The sequence below is a fragment of the Podarcis raffonei genome, chromosome 3 (assembly GCF_027172205.1).
Source record: "Podarcis raffonei isolate rPodRaf1 chromosome 3, rPodRaf1.pri, whole genome shotgun sequence".
NCBI lineage: Eukaryota > Metazoa > Chordata > Lepidosauria > Squamata > Lacertidae > Podarcis > Podarcis raffonei.
The window spans coordinates 55,534,056-55,556,461 of record NC_070604.1 but is presented as its reverse complement, the minus strand read 5'-3'; the positions used below and the strand labels follow the sequence as shown (position 1 = coordinate 55,556,461).

The 22,406-nt window shown below is 41.6% G+C and overlaps 1 protein-coding gene across 3 annotated transcripts in view; it reads right to left on the bottom strand.

The window, feature by feature from the left end:
• NT5DC1 (5'-nucleotidase domain containing 1) overlaps window positions 1-22,406 on the bottom strand; it is a 100,538-nt gene that overhangs the window by 5,231 nt on the left and 72,901 nt on the right. For all 3 annotated transcript variants that reach the window (XM_053381722.1, XM_053381721.1, XM_053381723.1), the window contains 3 exons: window positions 8,750-8,868; window positions 7,748-7,906; window positions 2,432-2,600 (listed from right to left, as the gene is read on the bottom strand). In XM_053381722.1, coding sequence (XP_053237697.1) covers window positions 2,432-2,600; window positions 7,748-7,906; window positions 8,750-8,868 — 447 coding nt within the window. The remainder of the gene's footprint in view (window positions 1-2,431; window positions 2,601-7,747; window positions 7,907-8,749; window positions 8,869-22,406) is intronic.

Genomic DNA, 22,406 nt, shown 5'->3' with positions numbered 1-22,406 from the left:
AGGGCAAGGAGCTTTGACTCCCTTCAGGATTCAGAGACTGTTATAGCCACTACTGCTTGTTTTAAAACAACTTTTAAGTATTCTCCCAATTTGCATCTTACCTGTGAAACTGATGTTTAAATCATAAACAATATAAAACTTTTTAAAATTTTACATGTGGAATACTGCATTCTTAGTTTACTTTTTATCTTCCATTTCTCAAGAGACAGAGTACCAGGTAATCAGAATGAAAACATATATTTTGTTATTATTGGTCAATCTGAGACAGCATTTGTCTGGACATTTCTTGGGGGGGGGGAATAATATGCTTTTGTCTTTGGCTACATTTATTTGCGAAGAAACCCTTCTTATTTGAGGAGATTAGAGAGATTACTTGGTCTTAATATTCTATGGAGCTCCAAGTACATCTCATAAAGGATTTACATTTCTGGGTTATCTCTTCCATTTGGATTAGATTATAATTATCTGATGAGTTACTTCCTTGAATGTCTGACTAACCACCGTTTTGTTTCTGGGTATTCAATTTTGACAGAACAGCTTGTGATATTAATCTGTTTTAATGGTTTGCAAGTTTTTCAGTAGACAGAAGGGGGCCCAGCTCCAGCCTCTTGTGCTTACTGAACATCGAAATGCTTTTCACATTTCTCTGAGTTAAACAACAGCAACAGCTTGGAGGTTGTTTGCAAATAAAACTAGCAGGGTAAAGAGCTCATGTGTGTTGGAGGCAGTTCCTCTTTTGGCAGCTCTTGAACCAGCATCCCTTTACAATCTATTTCTTACAAGCTGGAAAAGCAACATAGGGGTTCAGTTTGGGGCCTTGGCAGAAGTTCCTTGGGTGGCCACTGTGACTAGATGGGCCACTCAGCTGATTCAACAGGGCTACTCTTATGTTGTTGTGCCCAGCAGAAAGGGGGCTTAGATTGCAGTGCTACTTCTGAGTAAGCATGGTCAGGATTGTTTGGTAAGTTATCATGAAGACAACCAGGACTTATTATGTTTCTAGGTTTGAACAAAATTTGATTTCTAAACTTAAGAAGTCTTATCCTGGATTTGATTTTATTGCACAGGAAAAAGAAGAAGACTCTCAAAATATGGGATATCATCTAAGCTACATGACATGAATGCAAACAGCTCTAATTTGGAAGTGAAGTAAATTAAAATAAAATGTTTTTATTTTCTACTGCTGGTGGTCCTTCCTTTTGGAAGTCACTTTAACATTTTTTTAAAAAAGAAAAAGACCTTATCTACACCTTATTTTTTTTATAAGCTCTTCTTCAAAAGGGGAAAGAATCATTGTTGGTCTATACTATTGCAGCAACTGGCGCTGTGGTCTAAACCACAGAGCCTAGGGCTTGCCCAATCAGAAGGTCGGCGGTTTGAATCCCTGTGATGGAGTGAGCTCCTGTTGCTTGGTCCCTGCTCCTGCCAGCCTAGCAGTTCGAAAGCACGTCAAAGTGCAAGCACCGTATTTTTCGCTCTATAGGACGCACCTTTTCCCCTTAAAAAATGAAGGGGAAATGTGTGTGCGTCCCATGGAGCGAAGACGCCATAGCCCCGCGACCCTCTCCCGGCTGAAGAGGCGACGCGCGGCTATGGCAGGAGCCTCCATAGCCGCGCGTCGCCTCTCCAGCCGGGAGAGCGCGCGTGGAGCTAAGGCAGCCCCCCGCGACCCTCTCCCGGCTGGAGAGGCGACGCGCGGCTATGGCAGGAGCCTCCATAGCCACGCGTCGCCTCTCCAGCCGGGAGAGCGCGCGCAGGGCTAAGGCAGCCCCCCGCGACCCTCTCCCAGCTGGAGAAGTGACGCGTGACTATGGCAGCAGCCTCTCCGCTGCGCCTTTCCACTGCTCCCTGACCTGCTCTTTGGGGCTGGTGGTAGGCTTCCCCCCGCCAGCCCCAAAGAGCAGGTCGAAAGGAACCTGAAGCCTGGAGAGCGAGAGGGGTCAGTGTGCACCAACCCCTCTCGCTCTCCAGGCTTCCAAGGTAGCCGTCTGAACGCACCTTAAACGGCACCTTGTTTTAGAGCGGGAAAACAAGAGGGGGAAAATTCTCCCCCTCTCTGTGCAGCGCCTCCTGCCACTTCGCTGAAGGGGCGCTGGGCAGAGAGCGGAAGAATTTTTTTCCCTTGTTCTCCCCCCTCTAAAACAAGGTGCGTCCTATTGTCCGGTGCGTCCTATGGTGCGAAAAATACGGTAGATAAATAGGTACCGCTCCAGTGGGAAGGTAAACGGTGTTTCTGTGCGCTGCGCTGGTTTGCCAGAAGTGGCTTTGTCATGCTGGCCACAGGACCCGGAAGTTGTCTGCAGACAAACGCTGCCTCCCTCAGCCTACAGAGCGAGATGAGCATGCAACCCCAGAGTCGTCCACGACTGGACTTAACGGTTGGGGGTACCTTTAAGTATTGGAAATAACTCTCAAGATTATTCATTCTTACCTGCTATTGCTTCAATACTTGGGATTGTGATGGTGCTGTAAGCACTAACACATTTGCAGGACCACGTAGTTACTAAAGTTTCCTCTGTATCTTCTTTTCCTGAAATGGTATCCACAAAGAAAGAACCCCACTGTTTAGAAACAGAAGGAAGAGCTTTTGGATGGTGTCCCTGAAACATAAACAAACATGGATATAAATTCAAGTCCCACATGTGCTCTAATGCATACATGCATGGAATTTCTGTATAAAATCGTTCTGAAATGAAGTGGTTGCCAACTTTGGTGCAGAAGCTACAAGAAATGCTCCAAATTACAAAGGCATAAGCCCTTGAGCTAAAGGAATGCAATCCAACTAATAAATATTCGTGGTAGTAATTCTTTGGTTCTCTGAACACCCAAGGAAATTTAAAAGAAAAGAAAAGAAATCACCATGGGGATGATTTACTTTGTTTTGGCTAAATCCCCAAGCTTGCAGGTGTGGGTGTAGAAACCCCTGACTCTTGCATGGCTAGTGTGTAGCATGTTGGACAAAGGTAAGAGTCACACCTATTGTTCCACCCGTTTTTGCCTCTCCACCAGCATGTGACTCTTGAAAAGTTGCCATGAAAATGTGGCCTTCAGGTTGAACAGGGTTCCCCACCTTGGAAACTGAAAGCTCACAGAATGTATTTGAACCAGTAGTTTCTGTAAAATGATTACTGATACGGCTTAGCACCACCCACACCTTCCATGCAGGAGAGCATTCTGTTCCCTTCTATAATGGAAAGGGTTCCATGGTCAGAGTTTTTTCGTAGAAGAGAAGTTCCTGCACACATGGAACTTACCACAGCCCTCACTGGACCTTCCAGACAGTAGTTAATCTATTTACCTACTTCACATCTTTCTAGGTTAGCAAATTGTGAGCGAAGTGCAGAAATACGTGCAGGGAGTCTAGTCATACACATCAAGGTGAGAGTACTGAGGCAGTTATAAAATTTTAGGCTTCAGGCAGATCAAGCTATATCATAAAGTCGAACAGCATTGGTGGCTATGAGGCAAAGGGTCCCCCCGCCCTGCTACTGAACCCCTACAGCTTTGGAGCTATTTGCAAACTGGATTCTGCCAGACCATCACACTGCATGCATCTGTAAAGACCAACATTTCACTTTTGGGGGGGGGGTGGCTTTCTTCTAAAAATATGTGTGGGTGTGTAATTCGTGGTCTGCTTTTGTTGTTGCATTTGGTTACATTTTAGTGGTTTTTTGCTTGTTTGTCTTATTAATGACTGGTTATTAGAGTTTCAGTTGTATGTCAATATTGCATTAGAAGTTGCCTCAAAGTAAGTTACTCTGAACGGCGAGATATTAATATTTTAAGTAAATGAAAATTGGGAGCATCATAATCAAATGCGACACCAGCTGTTTCTGCCTGACACTTCCACTGGCTTATTTTTGTACTTCCCTCACTCAAGATTAAACAGGGGAGGCTGATTGGGATAATTTTAAAATAACCCTAAAACTGTGTATAGGAGACAAAAGGAAATCCCTTTGCTAATTGGTCTTGCTAATTGGTATATTCCCTTGCAGGGATGTAACTGTTATGGGCTGCTTTTCATGTGAAAAGGAGTATAATGAACTAACATCCCTGACCTATCCTAGCCCCATTCAGCTTAGAACCCTTTGATCAACCCAATTGGCTTCTCCTCTGCTTGCTTGCTGTCACTGGTGGTAGATATAGGAATTCAACACAAGCCTCTGGGGTAATTACAGAAGCTGCCTGGCTGAACTAAAGGTCTTTAAGGACAGACCATGCAGGACAGAGATTAGAGTGCAAAATCCAGGAAATGGACACCAAACTAATTCCCTTGGAGCACATTCCTAAAACTGCCACCCCTCCCTTTGTTTGGTTAGAAGCAACCACCAACACCCTCATGAAGGCACAGGAGAAAACCCCTCTCCCTGGGAACTTTTGTTCTGAGTATTCTAAAAATATGAATACACGTGCGGTTTTTAAAAAGTGTTAGCAGCCTGACCTACATGAAGAACCTCTTATTTTGATTTTTGTGGGGTTTCTGTTGCAGTGTACAGCTGGGGAATAAATTTCTTTTTTAAAGGGTGTATTTGTCTTTTTCCTTGGCTTTGCCAAACACAGGAAGGAAACTGCCATTTCAACACATTTCCTCCCTCTTCTGACTTTGATGTGCTATTCTACGCTATTCAAAAACAAAAAAAACCTGCATGACACAAAAGGCAAATAGTGTTATTATTATTAATAGTATTATTACCATCACTCACAATTTAGTAGCACTTTCAATGTATCAAGAGCTTCATAATCTTTTATTTTGTTTATTGTAATATAAGATGAGGTATGTAATTATCCCTAACTTATAGATGAAGAACCAAGGTCAAGGGAATAGACTCAAGGCCATTCAGTAAAATTAATGGATGAGTAGGAACCACACTGTCTCCTTATTCATGCCCTTTGCACCTTAAATCATTAAGATTCTTGTAACAGATCAACAACATTAAAACTTTTTTAAATGGTTTCCTTTGAATTTTACTGTCACTATATAGGGGCATATGTACTGGGTCATGGTTTCGATCCCCATGTTGGGCAAAAGATTTGTGCATTGCCGGGAGTTGAACTAGGTGACCCTTGATGTCCCAAATCTACAATTCTATTATTCTGATTAGTGCTTATTTGTGCTTGCAAGTATGGTCAACGCAACATTCCATACTGGGTGACGACTGTTGCTCAGACGAAGTGTATCAGCTTCACATGCACAAAGGCCTAAATTTAATCCTTCGTCTCTCCTGGTATGCCTGGGAGAAACTCCTTCCTGACTCCCAGGAGAGCTACTGCTGGTCAGTGTGGACAATACTGAGCTAAATGGGCTAAGGGTCTATCTTGATATAAGCTTCCTGTGTTCCTAATGAAGAACATTGTTTTTCTGCTCATACTTCAAATTAATGATGGCAACTTCTTGGCGGCCCTCCAGGGAATTGTTATGCACAAATTCCATTGAAATGAAAACTCCAGGGTTCTTTCCAGCAGTGGCCCTCTGCTGGCAAAAGGCTTCCATCAGCATAATGGAAGCTGTTTCTCATTTTTATCCACACCCCCTCTCCCTCTCATGCTGTTCCAAGGTGTCCCACAATCCTCTGGAGCAGATTTGAAGGGAGGCATGTTGACCTGCCGGGAGAAGGGGAATGGCGAAAATCACCTCTCCTCCTGTTCTGCTGATGAAACACTCTACTGGATCAGAGTGCCTTCCGTCCCCAAAGGGACCCCACAGATACTTCGTTTCTAGTTAATTGCCATACAGCTTCTCTAATAGAATTTCCTGGTGGATTGTGCACCCAGTGAAGGTGAATATATTGACAGATTTAATAACGATCAAGAGGGAAAACAACGGGATTCTTTTCTTGGTGAAGATTAATACAACTATAAATGTAGCAGTGATCGACAAAAACAAAGAAAATGGGGAAAGTAGTAATTTGTACTGGGGGTTATCATTTCTGGCCAAATAAATGTTTGTGAGCTGAAACATGGGTTTTCAGCTAAAGGAGATAAGGAGATATGTATGTAAAATGCATAAATCTGATGCATATCCAAACACGTATGAAAGCACAACTGAACACAGACACCACCAACATGCATTGCGTTGTTTTAAGTGGGATGTGCTTTGGAATGTGCATTTTTAGGCACATTCCTATTGACATTGTGTCACAACTAATCTTGCTGAATTAGTCTTCAAAGTATTTCTAGATAAGAAGTTTAATACTAAAAAAATAAAAGTCTAGTAGCACCTTGTTGTTGTTGTTGTTTAGTCGTTTAGTCGTGTCCGACTCTTCGTGACCCCATGGACCAGGGCACGCCAGGCACTCCTGTCTTCCAATGCCTCCCGCAATTTGGTCAAACTCATGCTGGTAGCTTCACGAACACTGTCCAACCATCTTGTCCTCTGTCGTCCCCTTCTCCTTGTGCCCTCCATCTTTCCCAACATCAGGGTCTTTTCCAGGGAATCTTCTCTTCTCACGAGGTGGCCAAATTATTGGAGCCTCAGCTTCACGATCTGTCGTCCCAGTGAGCACTCAGGGCTGATTTCCTTAAGGATAGGTTTGATCTTCTTGCAGTCCATGGGACTCTCAAAAGTCTCCTCCAGCACCATAATTCAAAAGCATCAATTCTTCAGCGATCACCTTTCTTTATGGTCCAGTTCTCACTTCCGTACATCACTACTGGGGAAACCATAGCTTTTACTATATGGACCTTTGTTGGCAAGGTGATGTCTCTGCTTTTTAAGATGCTGTCTAGGTTTGTCTTTGCTTTTCTCCCAAGAAGCAGGCGTCTTTTAATTTCGTGGCTGCTGTCACCATCTACAGTGATCATGGAGCCCAAGAAAGTAAAATCTCTCACTGCCTCCATTTCTTCCCCTTCTATTTGCCAGAAGGTGATGGGACCAGTAGCCATGACCTTTGTTTTTTTGATGTTGAGCTTCAAACCATATTTTGCGCTCTCCTCTTTCACCCTCATTAAAAGGTTCTTTAATTCCTCCTCACTTTCTGCCATCAAGGTTGTGTCATTTGCATATCTGAGGTTGTTGATATTTCTTCCGGCAATCTTAATTCTGGCTAGGGATTCATCCAGCCCAGCCTTTCACATGATGAATTCTGCATATAAGTTAAATAAGCAGGGAGACACTATACAGCCTTGTCATACTCCTTTCCCAATTTTGAACCAATCAGTTGTTCCATATCCAGTTCTAACTGTAGCTTCTTGTCCAACATAGAGATTTCTCAGGAGACAGATGAGGTGATCAGGCACTCCCATTTCTTTAAGAACTTGCCATAGTTTGCTGTGGTCGACACAGTCAAAGGCTTTTGCATAGTCAATGAAGCAGAAGTAGATGTCTTTCTGGAACTCTCTAGCTTCCTCCATAATCCAGCGCATGTTTGCAATTTGGTCTCTGGTTCTTCTGCCTCTTCTAAATCCAGCTTGCACTTCTGGGAGTTCTCGATCCACATACTGCTTGAGCCTTCCTTGTAGAATTTTAAGCATAACCTTGCTAGCGTGTGAAATGAGTGCAATGCATGAAGAACAAACTGAGTTGGTCTCTAAGGTGCTACTAGGCTATTTTTATTTTTATTTTTTTAAAAAAATTAAAATTATTTCGACTGCATAAGACCAACACGGCTACCTACCTAAGTTTAGTATTGTCACAGAATTCTGCTGTACTTATATCTGAATGCATGCACAGATCATAAAGTTATGATGTTTTGAATTTAATATAGGTGGGACTGGGATTACATGGAACCTGGATATTTAGCATCCTTACCTCATACTTTCCTTTCTTCTCCAAGGGTTCAGACTCTGTCTCTGTAGGCGCCATAGCAGGGTCCCCTTGAAGCTCCTCTAAGATGAGGACAGTCTCCCAGTTACTATAGTGATGGGCTGAGAAAATATCTGAGTGCATGCTGTCCCCAAAGTAAACAACCTGAAAGTGAAGCAGCAAGACAGTTGCATTCTGCATGCAGTGAAAAGGCACAACGAAGCACAAAAGAGTTCCAAAACAGCCAAATAAAAGGCATTGAAGTGCAATAGATATTTCTCTCCACCCTCCTCCCATTCCCACCACAAAACTACAGTAGATTGTTATGAGGTGGCCTCTACATGGGACAGGAGAGTTTGGCAATGGCTACTGGCATTTCTGGAGCATCAGGCAGAGGGAAATTAGTCACTAAATTAGGATAAGGGAAGCTTATATGTGAACTTTTATTGGAAAAAACGAGTCACATCAATCCAAGGTTTTCCTCTTTACATGCCCTTTGTAGAGATTTTATGCAATTAAAGTCCAAGAAAAATACAGAATAAAGAACAAACACTGTTAATTGTCACATCATGCTACCAGCTAATCTTGCAGATGGTCAGCATGCAGTCTGAAAGGCAATTTTCTTTGGCCCACCAAAGTTTAAAGGTTTGATATAAAACATTCCCCAGTTTCACTCATAAGGGAAAAAAAGCAAGCTTGTTTTCAAAGGTTATTTAAGTTGAATGTCACACATGTCTCTGGGTTGTTTTTTACCTGGCCACAAATATTGCTGTATTGCTAGTTAGCACTAATATTTATAATAAAGCCTGATAATCTATGGCAGAGTCAAGATCTATGGTAAAATTTTCTTCATATATTACACTGCTACCACTGTTGTAAGTTATTAACTCTGCTGCCTCTGAAAAGTTGATCCGTTGCACTAATACACTGAATTCAGGCTGATGTTGAGAAAGCAGCTGCACAAAACGATGGCCTGTTATTTTACTTAATCTTCGTTTTTCTAAATACCTTTGGTTCTAGTTTGCCAGTCATCTTCTTCAGCAACTCATACAAATGGGTTGCATTACCTTGGGAGTACCAGCCAGGTTTTTCCAAGGATAAGAGGGCCTCTTGTTCCTCGTCATTCTCTGAAGGAACAAAGCAAATTTACCCGTTTTAGCAAAGACACAATGAAACCAACCACTCTTCTGGAACTACTGCTACAGAGAAATGTTGACCAGGCATAGCTTTGGGACTGTTACTGAGTGATTTCTACATCGTAACCAATACAATGCCTTTCCTCATTGCTTCCCATTGTTGAGAGTCACCAACAACCACTGGAGGATGAAGGTGGGGGCGAGGGGAGCGGCCCACCCCAGGTATCATCCTGGGAGGGTGAAACCGCGGCTGCCCCTGCCCCCCAGGACACTTGGCGCTTGCCGCACACCCCGGGACACTCGCCACTCACACTCTGGGACATGCACCGCTTGCTGAACACCCCTCCTACGCGCGCCATGCCCCCGGGGAGCATGCGCCAGCCACTCCCCTGGATGTACGCCACTCCCGGTGCCAGAGCAGGTAGCCTCGCCACTGCCCACAACCTCAACAACTTGACTGTTTGTGCAATTTATCTCAGAGAGTCCCTTCGTTCTGCTTGAGCCATTGCCTTTTTAAAAATTCTTCATTGAAAACAAAATAAGGACTGCTATATGATGGTGTTTTCCAAAAATGTAAACGGCTCATGCAGAAGCTTGTGATGTTACATGTAGATTGGTCAATGGAGGAACCAATAGTTTTTCTTTCTTTCTTTCTTTTTTGAAAGAGGATAAACTCTACATGGTAGTTATTTGTATTTTGTCCTTTACGAAACATCATGCAAGAGGTTAATACTGGGTTACAGCAAGTGCACACGTAAAGAGAAAAAGATGAAAGCCAATAGCACGACTGGGACTATTGCCAGGTTGGAGCAATGGAAGGACTAGCTAAGTCATAGCAGGATCATGTCCAGTTAGTCAAAGCAGTGGCAAAATGGACTAGAGGGAAAGGACTGACAAGATGTGGGGATAAAGAGAAGGGCAGAATGGGAAGGCAGCAGGGCAGTCAGAGAGCCTGGAGGGCAGATGTGCAGACTAACAGGCAATGGAGAGAGACCCATGGAGCCACGCCAGGAGGAACTAAAAGATTGGCTGGAGGGGAAGAATCAAGTAGCGGCCTACTAGGACAATAAGGGCCCTTCTTCCCACATGCTGCAGCTTCACATAGCTCACCCCAAAGGGGCACCAGGTTTAAACAATGCATCAATAGAGAATTATCACTCAGATGCTATCTGCTCGTTATAATGACAAAATTATAAGGTAGGCCACTCTGTGGAGCTAACAGATACACATGACTAGAAACCATTCATGTTAAGAATGCTTCCAAACACTTTATTTTTTCAGGTAACAATGCTGCAAGCTGCAACTTGCCGTGAGTGGCAGCCTCATTTTTGTATTGTGTATTTTACAATATAAGTCTGTAGGTAGATGCTCTCCCAAGAGCACATCCATAGAACAGGCCTGAGATGTGTCAGATATGGAGCCAAGAATATTGAAGCTATTTGGCAGATGAGGGATCTGTGCAGGTTCTATAAACTGCACAGTTGTACTCTAGGTGGGGAATCATGTGTTTCAGCTTTTGTCAGACTACTTCCTATGCTTCTGGCTTAGCAATACAAACGCTAAACTAAAAGCACAAATTCAGGCTGCAATCGTATACACATCTGCCTAGAAGTAAATCTCAAGGAATTAACTGGGAGCAATTTCTGCATATACATATGTAGGAATGCACTATCAAGTTCTTATTCACACGAAGCATACCCTGGCACAGAATCCATTCCACCAGGCAATAGGTAGATGATCTCCCTTCTTGTCTTAACAATCTGCTTCACAAGCACTTTCACATGTTCCGCTATGTACACATTTACACTGTGTACAAGGAAGAAAAAATGAAATGGTTTCAATTCCCTTCAGGGGCATGCCAGGTTTCCAACATGTGGTCTGTGTTAATGCTTTCACAAGAGCAGCCAAAAGTGGGTTCAACTAAGAATTCATTTACACAGTAGCATTTTTTTTTAATGATAAAAGATTACTTGTAGACAAAATATTTATTTGAGATGTTTCATAACTTGGACAAAAAGAAAGGAAATTCAAAGTTAGAACAGATGCTTTATTGTCTTTTATTCATGCAGAAAGACTCTTTTCCTTTTGTGCTTTTTCGCATTAGCAAATCATCAGCAATACGGACAAAGAAAGTTGTGTTATTCTTAACTCATCATTTCTTGGTTTATTTCTTAGTTTGGTTCAAAAGCATTGGTTCCTTCCTGATGGTTCTTCTTTGATCTATTAATATAATTCTATTTTAAAACACTTTGTTGTAGGAAACAACAAAGTTCAACAAAGTTAATAAGAAAGACAATTGTTGCCTTGCTATTGTTATGTTGTTATATTGTTAAGATAGCAGAGCAGACAGATAAACCTCATATTTCAAAAGGATGGCATGTCCATAAAAATAGAATGTTATTATATGCAGTTTCTTCAAAGGTTTTATAATAAAACAATTCCTAAAAATGCTGATTTGTCCTCCTGCCCATGCCAAATCACAGTGACCATCTGTAAAAGCCCACAGTTATATTCATTAGTTTCTATACAACCTAGGACTTTTAGAATACTGGCACCAGAAACTTTTGACTGCTCTTATGTGCAAATCTTGTAGATATTTCAAAAAGAGAATTAAAGATGTTCATGCACAGGTGAACTAATACCCGCATTCATGCACACGCATTACAGCCTTTATGTTTTCTGGCCTGCAGACTCCTTCTTCTTCTTCTTCTTCTTCTTCTTCTTCTTCTTCTTCTGGCTGGTGGTTAATGGATTGAGGCTAACGGACTGAGGTTGAATCCTGACAAGACAGAAGTACTGTTCTTGGGGGGACAGGGGGCGAGCTGGTGTAGAGGACTCTCTGGTCCTGAATGGGATAACTGTGCCCCTGAAGGACCAGGTGCGCAGCCTGGGAGTCATTTTGGACTTCCAGCTGTCCATGGAGGCACAGGTCAATTCTGTGTCCAGGGCAGCTGTTTATCAGCTCCATCTGGTACGCATCTGGTACCCTACCTGCCCGCGGACTGTCTCGCCAGAGTGGTGCATGCTCTAGTTATCTCTTGCTTGGACTACTGTAATGCGCTCTATGTGGGGCTACCTTTGAAGGTGACCCGAAACTACAACTAATCCAGAATGCGGCAGCTAGACTGTTGACTGGGAGTGGCCGCCGAGACCACATAACGTTTCCAAGCACAATTCAAAGTGTTGGTGCTGACCTTTAAAGCCCTAAATGGCCTCGGCCCAGTATACCTAAAGGAGCGTTTCCACCTGCATCATTCTGCCCGGACACTGAGTTCCAGCACCGAGGACCTTCTAGCGTTTCCCTCACTGCGAGAAGCAAAGCTACAGGGAACCAGGCAGAGGGCCTTCTCGGTAGTGGTATCCGCCCTGTGGAATGCCCTCCCATCAGATGTCAAAGCGATAAACAACTACCTGACATTTAGAAGACATCTGAAGGCAGCCCTCTTTAGGGAAGTTTTAATGTGTGACATTTTAATGTATTTTAATCTTTGTTGGAAGCCACCCAGAGTGGCTGGGGAAACCCAGCCAGATGGGCGGGGTACAAATAATAAATTATTTTAGTTTAGTTTTTAGTTTTTTATTTTATTTATTAGATTTATATACCACCCTTTATCATAACATAGTGCGGTTCACATTATAAAATACAGGATAAAAACATGAAAATAAATAAAATGAAACGATGCAGCAAAACAATAACCTCCCCTTCCCACAGACACATTTAAAAGGCTGTAGAATATTAATCAGCCAAAGGCCTGGTGGAAAAGGAACATTTCCAAGTGAAATCAACAGGATGTAAAAGCACTAAATTTATGCCCAAAGAAATACAGCAATATATTTCAGCCCTATAAAATGTAGCAAACAGTATCTTCTTCTTCTTCTTCTTCTTCTTCTTCTTCTTCTTCTTCTTCTTCTTCTTCTTCTTCCTCCTCCTCCTCCTCCTCCTCCTCCTCCTCCTCTTCCTCACCAGTATTTTGTGCAAGTCTGGTATGTTGAAAAACTTGTATTTCGAAAGAATAAAAACTTTTTTTTTAAAAAAGATGCATGTCCACAGGTAAACAAATACCCATGCACATGCCCACAACAGACATATGGTTAACAGAACTCATGGTGCACAGGGAAGTAGCATTTGAGGGGCGGGGGCAGCACACAGCTCAAATACATGCCATCAAGTACCACCTGCTAGAGTTGCTAGGAAACATGAGGTAGATTTCAGAGGCATAAAACTGAAATAGCTCAAGTTTCTACAAAGGAGCACAAGCTGGTACCCGGAAAAAGCTACCCATGTATGCACTGACAACTTTGCGTGGGCACATCCACAGGGGAGAAAGGCAGAAAAAGAAAACTATTTTGTGTAAACTTTGTGGCCCTGTGCAGACATAATGCTTAACATAATGCCTACCTTCTTTAACTATGGTTAACACTATGTATGAATGTGAAAACAAGGGTTGTAGAACCTTGTGGCCTTCCAGACTAGACAACAATTCACATCATCCCTGACCATTGGCAGTGCTGGATAGGGCTGATAAGAGTTGGGAATCAAACAGTATCTGGAGGGCCACAGGTTCCACATCCCATACCGAAATGAAGCTCAAAGTGTGGCTGTCAATGAAGATGTGAAACTGAATGGATTTAATAGTAACTTCCTCTTTTCACATAGCTTGGATGACTAATTGAATATGACAGTTGAATCTAGAACAGGCAACCCCAAACTCGGCTCTCCAGATGTTTGGGGACTACAATTCCCATCATCCCTGACCACTAGTCCTGTTAGCTAGGGATGATGGGAGTTGTAGTCCCAAAACAGCTGGAGGCCCGAGTTTGGGGATGCCTGATCTAGAATAAGGGTTGAATCATGAGTACAGTGGGTCTACTCTAGGCATTATTAAGCCTGGATCCAACCCAATGGTATGAATATCACTCAACAGATTAAAAATTTAGCTACCTTGCTTTGCAGAATGAATTCTTTCTCACATTTTACAAACTTATTTTAGTCTGAACTATTATTATTATTATTATTATTATTATTATTATTATTATTATTAATTCTTTAGCAGCTCACAAACCACACTAAACCAGTCCAACACAGGAGCATGGACCTAGCCTTTAGTATATAGTCAGTCTACACACTACAGGTTAACTGTGGGTTCAGTCAAAATCAGTTCGGCGTTGTTCCTCAGTAGACTAGTATAGAAGACAACCACTGTGAGTTATAGGCAACAGTTTAACCTTTCCTAATCCCTATACTTAGATCATTGCCGAAATATGATGCTCTCTCTGTCTTACGGGTTACATTAATCACCAGAAAGTCTTAGAACTAATTATAACATGCTTAAAATAACTGACTTGATATTAATGGTAATAAAAAGCAGAATGTGTTTCCTGTGAAAAACAGTTTATTTTAAGGACTAACCCTAGTAAAAAAAACAACCCAACAACCTGAGCTTCTTTTTTTCAAAGAACACACAAATGAACAGTGAAGCTTTTAATGAAAACCAGCATGCATAGCTGCATGGAAACTATGTCTAAAGGAAGCTTTTTGGCAGTCGCTGCCAAGCTTGAATCTGCAAGGAATGTAGTACGCAAAACCCTTCATTTTTAGTTCTCTCATTAATTGCTCCAAGTCCTGTTTCACAAATCCCACTACTAGCTGTAAAAATGATGTAATTGTGTTTTAGGAACTATGACACATCATCTAATATTTACAGTAAACTGCAATAAGGAAAGCAGGGGGGAAGACTTGCTTCTTTTTTTAAAAAAAAGTACTTCCCAAATGCTATCCTTATCAAATTTTGTCCTCATAATTTTTAAATTTTTTTTAGTGAAAGAATGTGTCCTCACTATCACCTCACATACATTATTTTCCATATCCATTAGGGTTTTTAAAAACAACAACAGCAACATAAATACTCATTTCCTGCCGTACTTCTATAATATGCAGTTTGGGCTGACTGGCAAATCTTTAGCATATTTTTCAGCATACTACTAAATCTGTTCATTTTGACACAACATTCCCATTGCCAACCACTTTGGTAGGAAGCAGATGATGTCATTAGCTACCTTCCCAGTCACATAACTATTCTGCACTTAGATAAACACGCCAAGGATTTGCTAAGGATAGTATCACATACGACAGAGCAACAAACCTAGGGCAAGTGATACATTATGCTAAATGAATGGATACATTTAAAGTGTATTGAAAACAAAACACAGGCAAAAGAGCAGGCATGGGAATCAAGTATCAAGACTGCAGTGCAAGTGTGTGTGTGTGTGTGTGTGTGGATAAACTCTCCCCATGCTATGTTCTTATGACCATATAAAAATTGCATCCCCCAAACCAGCTATTTCCCATGGCCCTATTAGTAATTTCCTTCAATAGCAAATAGCAGTTCTGGAAAGGGTTTTTTAAGTTGGGCTTATGGCATGGGGGAAAGGAATAAACTGCTTTCCACAGAGCCCTGATCTGATTTCCTTCTCAATAGAGATATATAGAGAGATAGAGAGATGATAGATAAATAGATAGATATAGATATAATTAGGTTGCCCTAGGGTACTAAAAGGTTTGAAAGTGTTAGGTGTATGTGGCACTAGAATTGGAGCTGCTGAAGAGTTCACATTCATTCATTAACACAGTACACTTTGTTACTAACACTAACGTAATCTGATTTCTAAACAAATCCTGAAATTTATTAAAATGGATATTTGATAGTGCAGCATCTTCAACTGGGAAGTCCATTATTCCCGCAGTGGAACATTTATTTTAGGTGCATTTGGCCGGATGCGCTGAAAACCTTTTCAACCCTCAACAAAAGGAATATTATGTCTGTCTACTCTCTGGAGGAAGCAGCACTGGCTTCCTTTGAAATGGATTTTGCATAGCTTCCATATCGCTTTAATGCCAAATGCAGCATTTAATATCAAAGCAGAGCAGATGGGCAGGTTCCCTGTGTCTTTACGGTGGAAGCTTTGCCCAGTACTTTCAGTGTTTAGATTTCTGAATGGGGATCTTAGGCCCTGAATATAATACAAAAATGTAAAGCAGCTGCCTTTTCAAGTTCTACAGATGGATACTCAGTGACCCACCCAGAGGTCAGTTTTCCTTATTACTTTGGAGGTTGACAAACAATAGTCCACCAGAATTATATGGCTTCTAATTTTAAAAACCAATTATTTGTTACTAAGCATAGGAACTTACATCTTCAGGATTGCTTTTTAACATCAAACAATTTATGGCCTTTTAAACTGTGTGTGTGAAAAGTTATTGTTTTTGTTTGTTACTATGTTATGTATGTTTGTGTTTTCATATTTTAAACGGCCCTGTGATCCTTGGATGAAGGGCAGTATAAAAAATTAATAACTAAATAAATAGCAAAATAAAAATAAGCTGGAACAAAATGAAGCTAAAAAGAGTGCATTGTGCAATAGAATATGGAAGGCTGGCAAATGATGAGAGTAAATTCCTCAACCCCTGAAAAGAAAGGAACTAGAACAGAGACCAGAAAAATTGAAAAGGGGTTTTATCAGCAAGCTCAGTTCCCTATACACCCTGTACACTTTGTCCACAACATACTCCCTTGCAGATGCTTCTCAGCCTTGCAAATCCTGGGAACATGCTGGTGGCTAGAAAAAGCCCAGCCTGCTACTGGAAATGTCCTAATTGCCTTCATTTGTCCCTCTCCCAGCTTTCCCAGGGGGCTCAATGGGTTGTGCCGAGGAGCCAACTTCCCTCCTGAGCCCTGACTCTACCCACTGATTCCTGCACCTGAACTCATTTGCTTCTGTGATGCTGTGGCTGCTTCTCACTCCTCCCTGGCCTATCGGTGTTGCCCTCATTGCCAGGCTCAACAGTGACATCACTCCTGTCCAAGCCCAATGCTGTCACATTTTTTCACCCACCACTCTTACCCCAACCAGCTTGGTTCACTCACAGCCCTCTCATGTCAAGATATCTGAGGTGGCCAGGGCACTCTCTAGTGCTGGGGTAGGCAACCTAAGGCCCGGGGGCCGGATGAGGCCCAATTGCCTTCTCAAGGGTGGTCTGGGAATCAGCATGTTTTTGCATGAGTAGAATGTGTCCTTTTATTTAAAATGCATCTCTGGGTTATTTGTGGGGCATAGGAATTCGTTCTCTCCCCCCCCCCCACACATAGTCCGACCCACCACATGGTCTGAGGAACGGTGGACCGGCCCATGGCTGAAAAAGGTTGCTGACCCCTGCGAGTGCTTGTGGCTGACGCAGGAATCCTCCAGCTCTACAGCAGCACCCCACCCTCAGCAGTGTTATTACTGCATGGATTTCCACGCTGCTGCAGAGGAGTAGCCCTAAGCAAATGGTCAGAGGCTACTCATGACTATCGTCCTACATGGTTGTTAGAGTCATCTGATAATTCCAACAGACAGAAATTTGCCATGCAGCAACATGTGCAAGCTCCTCCCTTGTCATGGTCCGATCACTTCCTGTGCTATTGTGCAAAAATAGGGCTGCACCGCTACAGTGCAGAGGATCAGGCCTGGAATGACTGCTCCAAATTCCCAGCATTTTCTATCTGTTCAGATTACTTAAAGCATGCCAATAAAATTCCTGAGAATGACTTTACTCAACTGCCTTAAAGGTTTTCAATAAATAAACAGTAACTTTTTTCTCGTTAAACCTAACCAATCTTTGCATTAATCTAACTAAGTGAATTCAAGTCCCTGACAGAATGAATTATATATTTAATGCATTGACACTAAGAGCTCAAGTGCTGCAGTAAAGCTTCTTTTCAATATCAAGACAAGACACTGATAAGCTACTGCTGCTCTACTTTGATCTAGGGTCTATGGGTTGAGGATGGTTCTTTAACAACTCTTGTAATGGCTTGCTCCCAAGGATATTTACTCACCTACACCAATCACTCTCCTGAGTACAATTTTGGATCGGACAAAGTAGTCATTCAGGAATGCTACACACAAAATGAATTCCTTCACAGATATTGCCATGTATGACATTTGCAAGTATGCTTTATGTCCCTTATCATATGTGCATATATCCTTTTTTCTGTGGAAACCCACAGACCAACTGAGGTTTCCAACCATGCTGAAAAGTTGACAGGCAAGCAGGTATGCAGGAATGGGAGATCTGAGAGCTATAAATAATTGCATAGCATTTTCCTTTCCTAAACGTTTATGAACAGTAGCTGTCCTTTATTCATGAGCATTGCATAATGCTATCAATGGTAGTTTTTGTTTTTTCCACTTCAGAGAAGCCATTATTTTTTCAGCCATTACCATACTACAGATTACAACGCTCCACGTGTCTGTAATGATACAAATTAACTGAATAAGTTTCATATTTATATTTGTTCAGAATGTCTCTATAGTACAACAGTTCCACAAAAATGTGCAGAAAAAAATCAGCTGCTTCTACCATAGTGCTCCAATACATACTGGTACTATTCTAAACATATTAGTTAGCCTTAGATATGTATAATACTGTTAAGTTTTGTATAATTCTCTTTAAATGCTATATTTAACCTTCTGGAAGAGAACTAGTTTTCTAATGTAATTCCTGGAATGACTGAGTGGAGAGCCTTTTCCAATGGCTTCTTAACTTCATTGTCTTCTGGATTTAATTTTATCAAATTGAGTGTTCACCATTATGCTACATTTCATATTTGTACACCACTTCTGGTAGTTTATAGAAAAATGAATCACAGAAATTACTCATCAGTCAATCAGTCAGAAATAAACATGGCTGATTTCATTGTATACAAGTGTGTGCAAAATACAGATACAATTTCCTACATAGCAATGATATCCATGTAAGAAGTGTGAAGGAGCTCTAATACCAAATGGAAGACTCTGTAAATTATGATGGCCCTATCCCTACTTATGAATAATCAGTTAAATATTATGAAGAATCAACTTAGAGAGAGAAGAAGAAGAAGAAGAGTTTGGATTTGATATCCCGCTTTATCACTACCGAAGGAGTCTCAAAGTGGCTAACATTCTCCTTTCCCTTCCTCCCCCACAACAAACACTGTGAGGTGAGTGAGGCTGAGAGACTTCAAAGAAGTGTGACTAGCCCAGGGTCACCCAGCAGCTGCATGTGGAGGAGCGGAGATGCGAACCCGGTTCCCCAGATTACGAGTCTACCACTCTTGACCACTACACCACACTGGCTCTCTAGAAAAATATTGGTACTTTGAGGGGGAAAGCACAAGGCCAAGTGCATCAGAATTTACACTAATCCTATACTGGTGACCAACTCTACAAGGAAAAACTGATGAAACAAGTGTCAAACATGAAAATGAACTGTCATGCATTCTGAGGTTTTTGACCTTTAGCATTTGCTGCCTGAATCTAAACAAAAGCAAAAGAAGAAATCTGAGGCGTCTTATCGAAGCATTGAGTCCAGTGTCCAACTTAATGAATTTCAGCAACAGTTCCAATTCTGACGTCTAGTCACCCAACACTTGAAATGGTTTATGCATTACAGCAGTCATTTCCCTAACTTTTTAAGTCATCCTGTACATTTAACCAAAATATTTGTTGGGAATGATGAATGAATTCCCCATTGCTTGTGTTGGATTGAGAGGTAAACAAGCTAATCTTCTCACCTCACAAAAAAGGGAAGTAGTGCAGCTTATTTCTAAACCAACTTGATGTTAGATTGCAAGTTAATTTAAATAGATTTGTATTGTTTTATAGCAGGGGTTGCTAAACTCTGGCCCTTCAGATGTTTCTGAACTACAACCCTAATCATCACAAAGTTTTCACTTCTGGACTAAACCTCTGTCAGCCACTATGAATCAAAAGGCAGTATCCCATATGTGTTCAGGTGTTCCACCCACTTATACGAGGTTTACGTTCCCAGACTTCATGCATATAGGTGAAATCACATAAAGTAGGGAGGGTGCTATTGAGAGAGGCTGGGAAGCAGCTCTCTCTTGACAGATCTCATCCATCCGCCTGCCTTCCCTGGGTGACAATGCACTCTTCTTCGTATGTACCCTGTCTGCCCCTGGTGACTGGAAAGTTGAGCTTGGGGTTAGTGTGTTGGTGGCCAGGTGGCTCCTTGTGCCCAGTGCTAGAGCAGAGCCTCTAGGCTCTCTCCCTGTTCATCTTGGAAGATGCTGGAGACTGTTTCCTTTTATCTCGTTTCTCTCTCCCCCCCCCCCCACTGAGTAAATAATGTTGCTGCCTGCTTGTGGGGCGATGAGAGAGAGGGCAAGGCTGATAGGAGGGTGGATGGACTCTCGGATCCTGCCCAAGGAACAAAACTGATATGAATGAGCAAGGAAGGGAGGGACGGCAAGAGGAATGGAGCACCCTCCACGCGACATCTCCACTGGCCAGGAAGAAGAAAGACAAGGAGAGTTAGGGAGTTGGGGTAGTGCCCCAAGGTGGTTGTCACCAATGGAAGCCAAGGCTCAGAAAAAGCTCAATATGGAGGCCAAATGGCCGAAATATTGGGAAATATTGGAACAAGATGGAGACAAATTGAAATTGCAGAGTTTTGAGAAATTAAAAGATAAAGTGCGAGATTGGCTGCATTATTATCAAATAAGAGAGGCCTATAACTTGGATAAAAAAAATTGGCTTCCAGGTGGAAAAATCAAAATTGGAAACAGAACTGTTAGATCCCAAAACTAAGATACTTTCAAGAATGTATAACTTGCTGTTAAAATGGAATCCGCAGGATGAAACGGTTAAATCTGCTATGATTAAATGGGCACAAGACATTGGTCATAACATTATGTTTGCTGACTGGGAACAGTTGTGGACCACCGGTATGAAATTTACGGCATGTAATGCCTTGAGAGAGAATATTATGAAAATGATATATAGATGGTACATGACACCAGTCAAGCTTGCAAAAATATATCATCTGCCCGATAACAAATGTTGGAAATGTAAAGAGAATGAAGGTACATTCTTTCACCTTTGGTGGACGTGCCCAAAGATTAAGGCTTTCTGGGAGATGATCTATAATGAAATGAAAAAGGTATTTAAATATACCTTTCTGAAGAAGCCAGAGGCCTTTCTCCTGGGCATAGTCGGCCAATTGGTGCCAAAGAAGGATAGAACGTTCTTTACAACAGCAGCAAGAATACTTATTGCAAAGTATTGGAAGACTCAAGATCTACCCACCCTGGAAGGATGGCAGATGAAAGTGATGGACTTTATGGAATTGGCGGGAATGACTGGCAGAATCCGAGACCTGGGAGAAGAGTTGGTGGAAGAAGATTGGAAGAAATTTAAAGATTATTTGCAGAAACATTGTAAAATTAATGAATGTTAAAATGATGTTGGATTGGAAATAAGTGGTATTAGCAACAAAGTTAATAAGAATACGCAAAAATGAATTGATAATGGATGAAAATACAGAGTTATAAAATGTTAAGATATAGAGTTAAGATAAATGAAAGAGGATAAGGATTTGCTGATTTGATTATTTAAATGGGAATACAAGAAGGGGAGGTGTGAGGAGGTCAAAGAAACAAGCTAATGAGTTTTAAGTTATGAAAAATGGAATTGTTTTTAATTTTTCTTATTTTTTCTGTGCTTTTATATGTTGTATCTTTATTTTTCTTTTTTCTTTTATTATGTGTTCTTGTATTTATGTTTTTGTAAAACTTCAATAAATATTTCTTTTAAAAAAAAAGGGAGTTGGGGCAGTGATATACAGTGGTACCTCGGGTTAAGAACTTAATTCGTTCCAGAGGTCTGTTCTGTCTGTCCAGAGGTCTGAAACTGTTCTGAACCTGAGGTACCACTTTAGCTAATGGGGTCTCCCTCTGTCGCCACGCGATTTCTGTTCCCATCCTGAAGCAAAGTTCTTAACCCAAGGTACTATTTCTGGTTTAGTGGAGTCTGTAACCTAAAGCGTCTGTAACCCGAGGTACCACTGTACTTGGAGTGGTGGTGCAAGCTGTTTCCCCCCACTCTCCAGTTCTCTTTGTGCTGTTTTGTCTGCATTTCTTGGTTCAAATCATTTATTTACATATTTCACAGTGACACATGTAAATGCGATCACACATGAGTGGAATGCATGTAAATGGGGGACACACACACTGTCTGTAGTTCTAAAGTTTACAGAAGAAATCTGCTATTATACAGCTAACAATAGTTTGTGACCAATTTCTCTACTCATTTTCAACAAACAAAGGAAACTCTGTTCCTGGCGAAAAGAAATTACTCTGGCTGTTCTGCTGTTGCTCTTTGGTAATTTTTCAGTCTTTGAAAGGCAGAAAAAACACACCAGATATAGTGTTTACTTCCTCTCAGATTCACTTCCCAATTCAGAAGTAATCCCCTAGGGTATGAGGGGGAATGCTAGGGGAATTCAAAAAAAAGAAAAGAAAAAAGGGAACTCTACACACAGTGATCTACTTATTTTTTTTGCACTGCTTTTTACTTGATAGGAATTTTGTACAACCATAACCCGCTAAACCAAATGTGACCCACACAGTATGTATGGCACCTTTCCAGAGACTCAATAAACCTGATGTAGCTGCCTGCTAGGGTCTACAGAAATGGGAAGTCTAGAT